This window comes from Peromyscus leucopus, chromosome 3, assembly GCF_004664715.2.
Source record: "Peromyscus leucopus breed LL Stock chromosome 3, UCI_PerLeu_2.1, whole genome shotgun sequence".
In the NCBI taxonomy this organism is placed as follows: domain Eukaryota; kingdom Metazoa; phylum Chordata; class Mammalia; order Rodentia; family Cricetidae; genus Peromyscus; species Peromyscus leucopus.
This window is the reverse complement of record NC_051065.1, coordinates 23,986,385-23,998,435: the sequence shown is the minus strand read 5'-3', so window position 1 is coordinate 23,998,435 and position 12,051 is coordinate 23,986,385. Positions and strand designations below refer to the sequence as shown.

At 38.2% G+C, this 12,051-nt stretch overlaps 1 protein-coding gene across 12 annotated transcripts in view; it reads left to right on the top strand.

Annotated features, from left to right (window-relative positions):
- Positions 1-12,051, top strand: part of Akap9 (A-kinase anchoring protein 9) — a 127,092-nt gene that overhangs the window by 27,564 nt on the left and 87,477 nt on the right. For all 12 annotated transcript variants that reach the window (XM_028862667.2, XM_028862666.2, XM_028862678.2 and 9 more), the window contains 4 exons: positions 5,108-5,321; positions 7,210-7,289; positions 8,463-8,595; positions 9,480-9,565. In XM_028862667.2, the coding sequence (XP_028718500.1) occupies positions 5,108-5,321; positions 7,210-7,289; positions 8,463-8,595; positions 9,480-9,565 (513 nt within the window). The remainder of the gene's footprint in view (positions 1-5,107; positions 5,322-7,209; positions 7,290-8,462; positions 8,596-9,479; positions 9,566-12,051) is intronic.

Here is a 12,051-nt window from a genome sequence, read left to right as displayed (position 1 = left end):
TCTGAGCAATACTTCAGTTGAGATCATCTCATCTCTGTTGACTCTAGACTGTTGTCAAGTTGACAAGTAGTGCTAAGACAATGACTAATAATGAATCATTCCTAATAACTTGTGTTTGTTAAGTACTGATAGAAAGAACAGGAAAGTTCTGATAGGTTATCTATAGTGTAAAAGTGCTAACTATAAAGTTTTATGTGTTTCTATATTAGTGAACATAAATTTATTGAGTATATTCCAGATATGCATATAGTGGTAAGATAAGAGCTCTAGTCTCAGGAAGCATGTATTCTAGAGGAGGAGGCAAGTAATAATGGGAAATGCATAGGGTGGTTAGCACTAGTGTTGCCTGTGAGGCAGGGAAGTACAGTGGTCAGGGAAGGTGTCTGGAGGAGTTGGCCTTTGGACTGAGCTCTGTATGACAGGCTTGCAATGAGGAAATGTGAGCTTGAGGGCCAGGATATAGGCCTGTGCGCTTGGCAGTGAAAGGAGGTGAAAGGGTAAAGCAGACTTTGAGAAGGAAGAAAGGATGTGTGAAGGAAGTAGGAAGCCGTGGGAAGTTTGTCTGATGACTTCTAATCACACTTACGGTCTTATATCAAATACAGAGATAATTTACTTTTACAATAACCTGAATAGAATCAAGAGACCCAATTACTAATTAGTAGTTAAACATGGAATTGTTTTGAAAAGTGTAATGTGTGGTAACTACCCTAAAGGTATTAAATACAATTTTAATTTTTTAAATAGGAAAGGACTTGATTTCCAACTTTAGCTGCCCTGATCTTGATACTAGCTCTTACTAAAATAATAATTTAAAAAAGGCCATTATAAGCTTTCTTTTAAGCTGAAAAGAAACACATTTGAAGTATAATTTCTGGTTTGTTTTTTTTTTAATTTTAATACACTTAGATAGTTTGGCTAGAAGGAGAAAGAAAACATCATAGAAAGTGTCTCCAGTGTTGGTATGTGAGGCAGCCATGGGACTGGCAGGAATTGATCATTTCTTATGCTGAGAGACCGGAAAGTGAAGTGTGTTTAAAGAGATACTGAAGCACAGTAACCACAGGAGGAACCGCTACCCTGCCGTTCTTAAGGCCCTGTGTGCCAGACCTGCAGTACCTAGACTAAATCTGACACAGTAAATTTTTAAAGGAAAATGAAGCCCATTTTTCAAGTGTCAATAGTGAAACAAAAGAGAACTTCAGAGGAAGAAGATGAGACTTTGTCATTTACTATATAGCATTTTCTAAAAGTCCTAACCATTGTAAAGACAAAAAGATACATGATGTTGATGGACAGAAAGACAGTTAACTGTCATAATTCACAGGTGTAATTTAATAAGAAATGAAGGAAATGAGTTAAAACCCTTAAAGTCAAATAATGTGAAAATACAAAAAACAAAACCCTGAATGCCGAAATGTCTACCAGCCTGGGTGTGGTGGTATATGCCATAATCTCAGCACTCAGGAGCAAAAGTAGGGGCTGGTGAGTTCAAGGCCAGACTGAACTACAGAGCAAGACCTCTTCTTAACACAGAGACACGAACAGCCCACCTGAGCACAAGTGAAGGGGGATGAGCCCTGAATAAATGAAAACTTTCATTTCTGAATGGGAAATGTTTAATATGAAATACTAGTTTGCTTTCTGTATTTCTAATCCAGTTCACGGTGAAAATGTATTGAAGTTTAATTTAATTGGTTTACTGCTGATCTGTAAGGATGGGTGTAGAAGAGGCAAGACTATCTGTAAGCAGACTGCATGGTACATGACATACATATAGAGGGGACAGTTTTAGGCTTATGTGCACCAGTTCATTTACATGTGTGCCTGGGTGAGTATATGTGACGTGTGAATAACCTCAACAGCCAGAAGAGGGCAGGACACCTCCTGAAAAAGGAGTTACTCTTGGTTGTGAGGCACCCGAGGTGAGAACTGGGAACCAAACTTGGGTTTCCTGGAAGACAGCCTTTGCTCAAAACCACTGAGATGGCTCTCTAGACCCTAAACATGCCAATTTAATAAATACTGAAAATGAGTTAAGCTATTCAAAAAGATAAAATAGCATCCAAGTATCCACATTTAAAGAAAATAGGTCGGAAAAAAAATAGCAAATTTAGAGCAGAAATAAATGAATTTTGAATAACCAAAAGGGAAAGTTTTGAAGAAGTTTGATGGTTTTTCATTTGAAAAGATCAGTAGGTTGCAATTATTAGGTCTCCAAGAATGTCATCAAGGGAGAAACCACAAACAAAATGAAGAATGGAAATAAAAACCCAAGTACAAATACCACAAGTATTTAAAAATAAGAGATGAAGCCGGGCGGTGGTGGCGCACGCCTTTAATCCCAGCACTCGGGAGGCAGAGACAGGCGGATCTCTGTGAGTTCGAGGCCAGCCTGGGCTACCAAGTGAGTTCCAGGAAAGGCGCAAAGCTACACAGAGAAACCCTGTCTCGAAAAACCAAAAAAAAAAAAAAAAAAAAAAAAATAAGAGATGAGTACTATAAATAAACACTGCTGATGAAATAGAAATTACCCAAACCAACTCACATAGAAATACAAAGCCTCAGTAAGCCATTATAAATTCCAGAACTGTAATCAGTTTTCCTTCTCACCTGTCCAACTAAGACTGCTGCATCGTGACCATTGCACAAGCGGATTTCACAAACTCTCAATGGTGAGTGTAGGTACGGAGTCAATAGAATTTAAAAGAGAATCCGAGGAGCAGGAGAGGAAAGACAGAAAGCACTCCTGTGAGGCTGGTTAGTATTGAGATACAGAGTGGGCAAGAATGGCTCAAGAAAAGGAAATCACAGCCGGGCGGTGGTGGCGCACGCCTTTAATCCCAGCACTCGGGAGGCAGAGGCAGGCAGATCTCTGTGAGTTCGAGGCCAGCCTGGGCTACCAAGTGAGATCCAGGAAAGGCGCAAAGCTACACAGAGAAACCCTGTCTCGAAAAACCAAAAAAAAAAAAAAAAGAAAGAAAAAGAAAAAAAGAAAAGGAAATCACAGGCTAATCTCACTTAGGAATGAGGCTGAATAAGTTCTTAATAAAGTATTAGTGGTTATCCCAAGAATGGAAGAATTTTTCAGCATCTGAAAATGCTGTCTATTTAATCTCCCATCCATAACCAAACATACAGGAGACAACCTGATCATTTTTAAATTCTGCTAGAAAAGAATCTCCAAAAGTTACCAGGTCTTTTACAGTTTTAAATTAAAGGAAAAATGTAGGAAATCAGGAAAGAAGGAACTAAGGGTGACGATGGCTTCTAAGGTGATGTTCAGAAGCTTTCCCAGCCAGGCAATACAATATGAATAAGAAATGAGAAAGACTGTGAACAAGTGAGACAAAATGTTAAATCATAGATAAGGTGTTTGAAATTAGACATTAACGACCTGGTACACATTGCTGTGGTCTGGTCCTTGCATTCTTTAATGTAAAGGGATATTCCAAGGGTGAGTATGTCTTTTGTTTTTGTATGAAGTACAGGGGAGGCTGTTCTTGTGAGGTAATATTTGAGAAGAGACTTAAACCAGCAAGCCAAGACAGCAGGGAAAACTCACAAGATTCGACAAGTGCTTGAAGACAATTGATTTTATATTAAAGGCGAGAAGTTGGGGAGTTAGAGCCTTACCCTTTAGGAAAAATTAACCCTACGTTAGTTAAGGCACACATGTAAGAAAGTAGGATTGCGATCTTAAGACAGGAAGCCTTTAATTAAAAAGAACAAACTCAAAGGAAAGCATTAAGAAATTTGATCATGTCTCTTTTATAAACAGTACCTAAAACAGGCTTAATTATTAGGAGCAGATATTTGCCACATTACAAACAAGGACTGTAAAGATGGTGTAAATACGCGAGGAAATACAAAGAACTTAATGAACAGATATGTGTCACAGATGAGAAACCAAATGACAACATAAAAAGTATTTTACCCTTACAAATTCATGAGTAAAATGGCATTTTATCCTCCATCACATTAGCAAAGTTACTCTGACTTATTGACATGGATACAAGGATGTGAGTGTTCACATTTTTTATTAAATTAGTTCAGTTATATAAACCAGTTGGCAAGATCTACTGAACTTAGCCTGTGTATTGTCTGTGAGCAGCAGTTACAACCCTGGGTGGGTGGGTGTGGTCACTGGGCAGCAGCAGCAGCACTTGGAAACAGGCCAGAACTAGTATTTCTTAGATTTCCTGAACCAGAGGGCAGAGGGCAGATACCGTGAACTTGTGTCAGCAGGCATTCCAGATGAGTCTGATACATGATGGGCAGATCACTAGTGAAGCATTCACTCATTTGTCTGAGGTGGACTATGTAATCATAATTTACTGCCTTCTGATTGAAAGCACCCCCAGCATATTGATATGGAATGCAAAGAAATTTGCAAAATAAATGCCATTGGTATAAATACACAGAAATACACAATATAATGTGCTATTTATATGTATACTGGGAAATGATAGTAGACATTCTAAATTTTTGGTAACAGTTACTTGTGGGCAAAGAATAATCAAACATCAAATTAAATTTTGTCTCTAATGTTTTCTTTCTAAATCTAAAGAGATATTGAGGAAATAGAATAAAATATTAGAATTTATTAATTTGAGTTTTGTGTACATTGATGTTTATTACATTTTCATTTTCAGCATGTAAAATATTGTTTAAAAAATAAAAATCTTGCCGGGCGGTGGTGGCGCACGCCTTTAATCCCAGCACTCGGGAGGCAGAGCCAGGCGGATCTCTGTGAGTTCGAGGCCAGCCTGGGCTACCAAGTGAGTTCCAGGAAAGGCGCAAAGCTACACAGAGAAACCCTGTCTCGAAAAAACCAAAAAAATAAATAAATAAATAAAAATCTTGCTAGTTATACTAACTATCCCAATTGACTATTACATTGCGATAATGAATAAATACATGCTACTACCTTTCTTGAGAAAGACAGGTAGGTCAGAGCATCTGGATGAAGAGGAAAGCAGACCAGTTCCCTCATATGAATTTTAAAACTACGAAGTGTCTTCTCTTTTGAAGTTCAGTATATATGAAGAAATAGAAGTTAAGTTGTTCTTTGAATTTCCTAATGTTTACATCTACTCACTGTCAGGATGACTTGAAGCTTCAGATGGAAGCCCAGCGGATATGCCTTTCCCTGGTCTACTCGACGTATGCAGACCAGGTGCGTCACACTATGGAAAAGGAAAGGGATGAAGCTCTCTGTAGCCTTAAAGACCAGCTTGTTTCTGCTCAAGAGAAAGAGATGGATGAGCTTCATAAGATGCACCAGTGCCAGCTCCAGGCTCTTCAGACACAGGAGACAGGTAAACAGCTTCTGACTATCTCCATGAAACATGTAAGCAACACTTAAAATGCATCAGTCTATAATTCTGCCCTTTCTCAGGCCCCATGGGATAAGATGGCTTTACATGTGATTCGTGGATTTGTTTGATCATATCATTGAGGTGCCTAAAAAAGCAAAAATCACTGCATCATTTTTGCATGGAGGTATAATCCATTCAGAAAGCACCTGGAAAGTGGACTGACAACTTGTAAACCCTACTGAACCATACATGCCAAATCATCACTAGAGAAAGGAGCACATCTCTCTAGGGCATATTATAATGATTGGCTGCATTATAACTTGAAGTATACCAGAATAGAAATAATCCAGTTGGCTTCCAGGATGAACGCAAGAATGGGAGAGGAAGGAGAAGTTTAGTGCTTCCTGTGACAATGAGGCAGGAGCCATTGGCTTAGCAGTGTGTGATCCATTTTGAAGAACGGAAAGTTCAAGTTGTATAAGAAAGTAGTGGGAGATAAGCTGAAGAGTGGCAAGTGCCCGACTAGATTTATAGACCTTGAATGAAGCATGCTTAAGCTTCCTGCTACTGATCAGACAGACCTACTGCAGGACTCTCACATAGAGGAAGCAAGAGTGGTATTTTTATTTAAGGTGACACCAGTGTGATTAACTGGGGGGGAAAAAAGAAAGAATTGATGGAAGATGAGTTAAAGAACCTTAGCCATAATCCCAATAAAATGTTGAGCTAATTATCCTTGAGACTGGAAAGCAAATGACAGCAGAGTTGAACAGCAGCAGTAAGGGGTTGAGAGTGATCTTGAAGTTTCTTACCTGTGTAACCGGGTAAATGTGGTTTCAGTCAAAAAGGGGAGCAGACCACAGGCAAATAGTAAAATCAGTTTAGAACATACTAAGTTAAGGATATGTATATGTTAACTTTGAAAAGAAATAGTCACTAATCAGCTGAAAGGAGAAGTCTAAAACCCAGGGCAGACTTTTAGGCTGAAAATAAGAAATAGAATCACCATGGAAGTCAAAGACCAGAGGCCCTAAGGCTGAGAACAGAGTGACATCCTGGAGATGGTGATGGCGCCGTGGGAAGTACAATGAAGGAGCCATAGTGGAAGGTGGAACATAGTGTGGGCCGCGGCAGTTGAGGGCTGAGGAATTTTCCTCTGGCTTCCTGCCTTTTGACCACCTCTGGCTCCCATATTACCATCAGAAGGAGGTGCTTCCTAAGACTCCAGCAGAAATGCTCTGTTGAAAAAGTAAGAGTTCAAGAGTCCCTTAAAGAAGGATGCCAGTTTTTCATTTCAAGAGTTCTTTGGCTTTTTGACTTAGTAAGATTTTACTTGTATTTGCATGTGTTGTTTGTTTAATACCATCTTCAGATAGCCTGTCCAGTGTTTTCCGTTGACAGTTGGTTGTTCCATTAGTAGGTGATAAAGCAGTTTAGTGAGTAGTGATCAGTGTTTCTGAAAAGAGGAGAAGAGAACAGAAAACATTTTTTAAGTTTTATTTCAATAATTAATTTAATTTTGTGGCACTAGGTTGAAACCCAGAGCTTGCACATACTAGTCAGAGTACCCTACCACTGAACTATGTCCCTGTGCAAAAAAGTAAAGAGTCATTTGTCAAAGTTTTGAGTTTTGCAGTGATGTATTTAATGATAAGTATATAGATGTATTTCTTGTGTTGGAGTGTAGGTCACTGCTTTATACCCTTTTATAGAATAGAAATTGCAAATCTTAGAAATTTGTCTGAGACATTTACATTGCACAATATAAATTTGGAAGAAATTAAAATGTGTCTTATTTTAGGGAAGCTTCTACTTGAAACAGTTAAACATGACAGTGTTACTTACACATGTCCAGTGAACGGCTCACATGAGGAATGTTTTCTTCTAGGTGATGATAAAGAGCCTTTACAAGTGCTCATTGAACGACTTCAGAAGGCAGTGTCTGAGGAGTGCCATTACATTTCAGAGGTAAACTGTTACTTTAACAGTAGTTTTGGACAAGAAGTGCCAGAGTCTAAATTGCTGCTGATTGGATGAGCAGAACCGTCCACCTGTGTGTCCTGAATCCCTTATGTACCGAGCTGTACTTAGAAAGTATTGCTGCTGAGTTGTGAGCTGTAAATGAACATCTGGCTTTCTTTCTGATAGCCAGTTTGGAACTTTGGAACAAAGGGAATTAGTGCTAGGGATGTGACTCAGTGACTCAGCGCTTGCCTGTTGTTTAAGGTCTTGGATTCAATTTCTGTCAGCACAGAAAAAGAACAAAGAAATTCAGATAAGTTGTATCTCCAGCAGAGTGGAAGCTGTAAGCATTGCTCTCCTCAGAGAGGTGCTAGTTAATCTTTCTGAGACCCAGTTTGTTCATTAAGGGTGCAGTGGGATAAAATGCTACCTTTGTGACTATGCTGAACAGTTAATATGTTCAGTCACTAACTGACAGTGTGGCTTAACTTGAAAAAAATGCAGGAAATAACAGCCATAAACAATTTGGCTTTTAAATCTTTTAAATCATTCATGATTATTTCCAATTATGTGAGGGACAAAGGTAAAACTAACTTGGATGGCTTATCAAGTCATGGAACATGAAATGGTATTTAAATGATAGTGGGATTATCAGCTGTTCTGGAGAATACTATGTTGGATATTTTTAACTTTGTGTATGTACAGACCACAGAAAACACTCTTGCATATTATAGAAAGGACATTAGTATAATCTCCTCCTTGATATATTGTCATTTTGCTATGTTTGGCAGACCTCTCTAATTGTCATTTTGAACTTTTCACTTTGCGATGTTTGTTCAAGGATAGTTGACATAGTAATGAGATATTCTCAAGGTAGAGAGTAGGAGTAGGAGCCATGGAAGTGAACGCTTTACACTTCATGATATTTTTCAATATTAAAAGGAAACAGAAAAAGCACATCATTTTGTGTAATTAAGATTATCAATCTTTTCCTGAAAAAAGAATAATTTCATGTCAAAGAGAGACATGGTTTTTCTGCAGATCGATTTCATATGTGGAGGAAGAGGGAATTAAGATTCCATTCATACTATTTTGACCTTTTGCCTTTAGGTTAATAATGTTTTATAATATTAAGAAGAAATCAAAATTTTAATTTAAAATATTTAATTTTGTTAACAGACTCTAAACAATTCTCTTGATGAACACCATACTCCTTTAAAATGTGAAATGAATATAGAAGAGAAAGAGAATTCTGGTGTTTACAGTCACAGTCAAAGACTAAATTTACAAGAGTATAGATACCAAGTTCAAGGTAAAAAGCTCACCACACTGTTCAACAGGATTTACTTTGTTTACGTCAACTGCTTATGAACTTAGCTTTTATTACAACTTAATTATAGATAAATTTTCTACCATAGTAACTTATCTTTAGCCATGAAATTTATATTTATGTACATTTTTAGACTTTTAGTGTAACAGTCATACTATGCAGATAATTTAAACATTCTACTGTTCCTTGTTTCTTTCTCCTCTGTTTCTCTGTTCCCACCCATTTCTTCATTCTAATTCTTTCTGTTAATGTTCTAACTGTGGATCCTTTTAAAATCTTTAAAATTTACTGAGTTTACTAAGTTTAAATTAATGATTTATAATTTTAAAAGTGAACAACAAAAATTTGAGTAGTGAGATACATTAAAAAATATCTTTTGCCAGATGTGGTGGCACAGGCCATTAACCCAGTGCCCATGCTGGGGAGGCAGAGGCAGGTGAATCTCAGTGAGTCCTTGGCACTTTGGGTCTACATAGCAATTCCAGGCTAACTAGAGCTAACCAAAGAAAGAGATAGCTTCCTTCATATAGATGTGGTGTTCGTTTCTTTTTGTTCTTAACAAATTACAACTTGAATTTCTTGCTGTTCCGTCACAGCTATATGTTCTTAGTATATTTGTATAGGTAATGAGCAACCCGCTAATAAAGAGCTACAGAAACAAATGCATCTTGGGATGAAGTTTTCAAGTTAATGTTATACCACTTATTTCATGTAATGATTTTTAAAATTTTTTATTACTAGATATATGGGTTTTATTACTTCCAAATGTTTTTCTAAAATTGTAAGTTGGTAAATCATATTTTATAAAAAGGTAAACTTGTACTGTAAAGTGAAATTAATATAATTGCTTGCTTTTTTTTGTCCAGATTTTCAAGATACCGTGCAAACCCTTCTCAGTAAAGTAACAGATGAATACAGCAAGCTTGTGATACTGCAGACACAGTTAAGCAAGGTCTGTGGGATAGAAAATATGGTATTTGCATTTATTTTATTAATCTCTTCCCGTCAGTCGAGGAGTTCTAAAATAAGTGAACATGAAAAAGGATAGCAGAAATAGTAACCACTTATATGTTTGTGTTAGAGCATTTTTATCAGTGAGCTGAAGAAATTTGCAGAAATTGAATTCTCTGTAACTCTCTGAGGTGGCTTTTTAAGTCATGAATTAAGTATATGAATGTCAAATGTTAAGCAAATGAAACAATTGTATTTAATTATATAGATGTCTTTCCTTTTTTTTTTTTTGTTTACTGGAGTTTGTACAAAGGCACACTGTAGGACAGCAGTCTGTCACTGAACTATATCCTTAGCCTGTTACATGTAATATTTTTTAAGGAAATGGGTCTGTCTGTATACTTTAAAGAAGACAGTTTAGTTGTTTTGCACATAACATCCATATGTGTCAGTTTTGTTCTGCTATAGTTATTTTATAATGTAGTTTTAAAAATCAGGGAAGATGACATATACAACATAATATAACTTAATAGCCATATCACAGAATTAAAGCTTATATTGTTGATGATAAGTGTTCTGATTTTCAAATTGTAAGAAAAAATGTCAAGAGAGACTTTCATTTATTTGGGATACTTTTTGGCATTCAGTTCTGTTAAAATGCTTAGGTAAATTTTCAAGATTTTCAGTTGTATATAGGGCTAGGTCCCATCATAGCAAAAGGACACAGGGCAAAGTCAGCTTTGGAAGAGCTTGAAAGGGTGTGTGGCCAAAGACCCAAAGAAAGCGGGTGCACATGTCCTCGCTCAGTAGAGTCACTTAACACACTTTAATTCTTCCAGTGTGAGTGTCGTATGTTCAAATTATATACCAACAGTGTTTACCTGAGCTTAGGAGTCCAAAGGCTTCTATCAAGTGGTAGATAAGCAACCTCTGCAAGTGTTCACACAGACCCTAGTGCTTTTCTGTGTAGCGATGGTAACCACAATTAACCATTCAGGCAGGTCTGTATTAGCGTAGAGAGCTCTTTGTCAGGTTTTCTAATTACTGCCAAGAGAAAAGCAGGCCTTTCTAAAGACAGGCATCCCAAAACTGCTCTTCTCAGCCAGATGAACCCAAACTCATTCCTGTTGCATGCTGTTCCCTTTGCCTAGTGGTACCCATCCTCCTCCTGTCCTTTTGGCTTGTTCCTCTTTCTTGTTCCAGTGGTTTAAAGGCTCCTTTCTGTGCCGTCTTCTCCTGCCTGCCTGAGCTTGGACATCTTTCCTCTGAGCTCCTCTTAGCCTAGATGCCTGGTTACTCTTCTTTCTTTCATGTTTCAAGGCTCTCTGTTAGGCCTATCACATTACTTTTCATTTTATTGTAATTGTTTACTGATCTGCCTCTTCCACAAGATTCCAAACTTTCAAATCAGAGAATACTGTGTTTATTCCTTCCTGTTAGCACAGCACTTGGATTGCACATAGTAAAATCTCAGTAGGTATTTGTGAACGAATTGAGTAAAGATATTAAAATATTAGGCTATGAAGTCATGATATTGTCTGGTTTTATTTTTCCCCTGGGGGTAATAGGTAAGATCCCCCCCATTTAAATGTACTCAGGGGGCTAGAGAATGGCTCAGTAAAGTGCTTGCTATGCAAGAAGCAGACCTGAGTTTAATCCCTCCAAACCCATGTAAAAGGCTGCATATCCTGCATCCCAGTGTGGGGGAGGTGGAGACAGGAGGATCCCTGGAGCTTGCTGGCCAACCAGCCTAGCCTAATGCATTAGGAAACCTTCTGAAAACCTGAGCTAGAGACTTAAGAGGAAAACATCTGCTATTGACCTCTGACTTCCATGCCCATTCACCCCCCATATAATATGTATATGCAAAAACATGCATGAATACATATGTAATCACACACGCACACACACACACACACACACACACACACACACACACACACACACAAGAAAGGAAATAAGAAACATGTTCAGGAGGTAGGTGTGTAGTAGAGAACACCTAATAAAGATTATAGTGGCCAATTAAAATAGCCTCTTGGAACATAGTTTTTATCCTGTTACTCACTTGTTTTCATAGCATCTTATATTCATCTTGTCCGGCAAGTCAAGACCCTTCCCTCTTGCTATTAAAGTCCCTTGTAATTTAGATATATGTGAGGGAACCCGCCCCCACTTTTTCCCCAGGGTATTTGAAATAAGAGCTTTTTCAGAGAGAATTTCCCCCCTGGATAGGTCCTCTTTGTCCTGACTTGTCTGCTCCCCAAGATGCAGAGTCCCTGCCGCTGCCCTTCTGCTCAGCCTCTGCACCTGCTTCCTCCATGCCAGTAGCTTTCCGTGGGTCCCTCACTGTCTCTGCCGGGGCTCCACCCTGGGGGTGGCTGCCCCTGATGGCTTTCCACCTTCATCCTCTCAGGTGTCTCTCACTAGGCTCTAGCAGCAGGGGACTGCTTGTCAGTTACCTTCTTAAAGTCGTCATCCAGAGGTAAA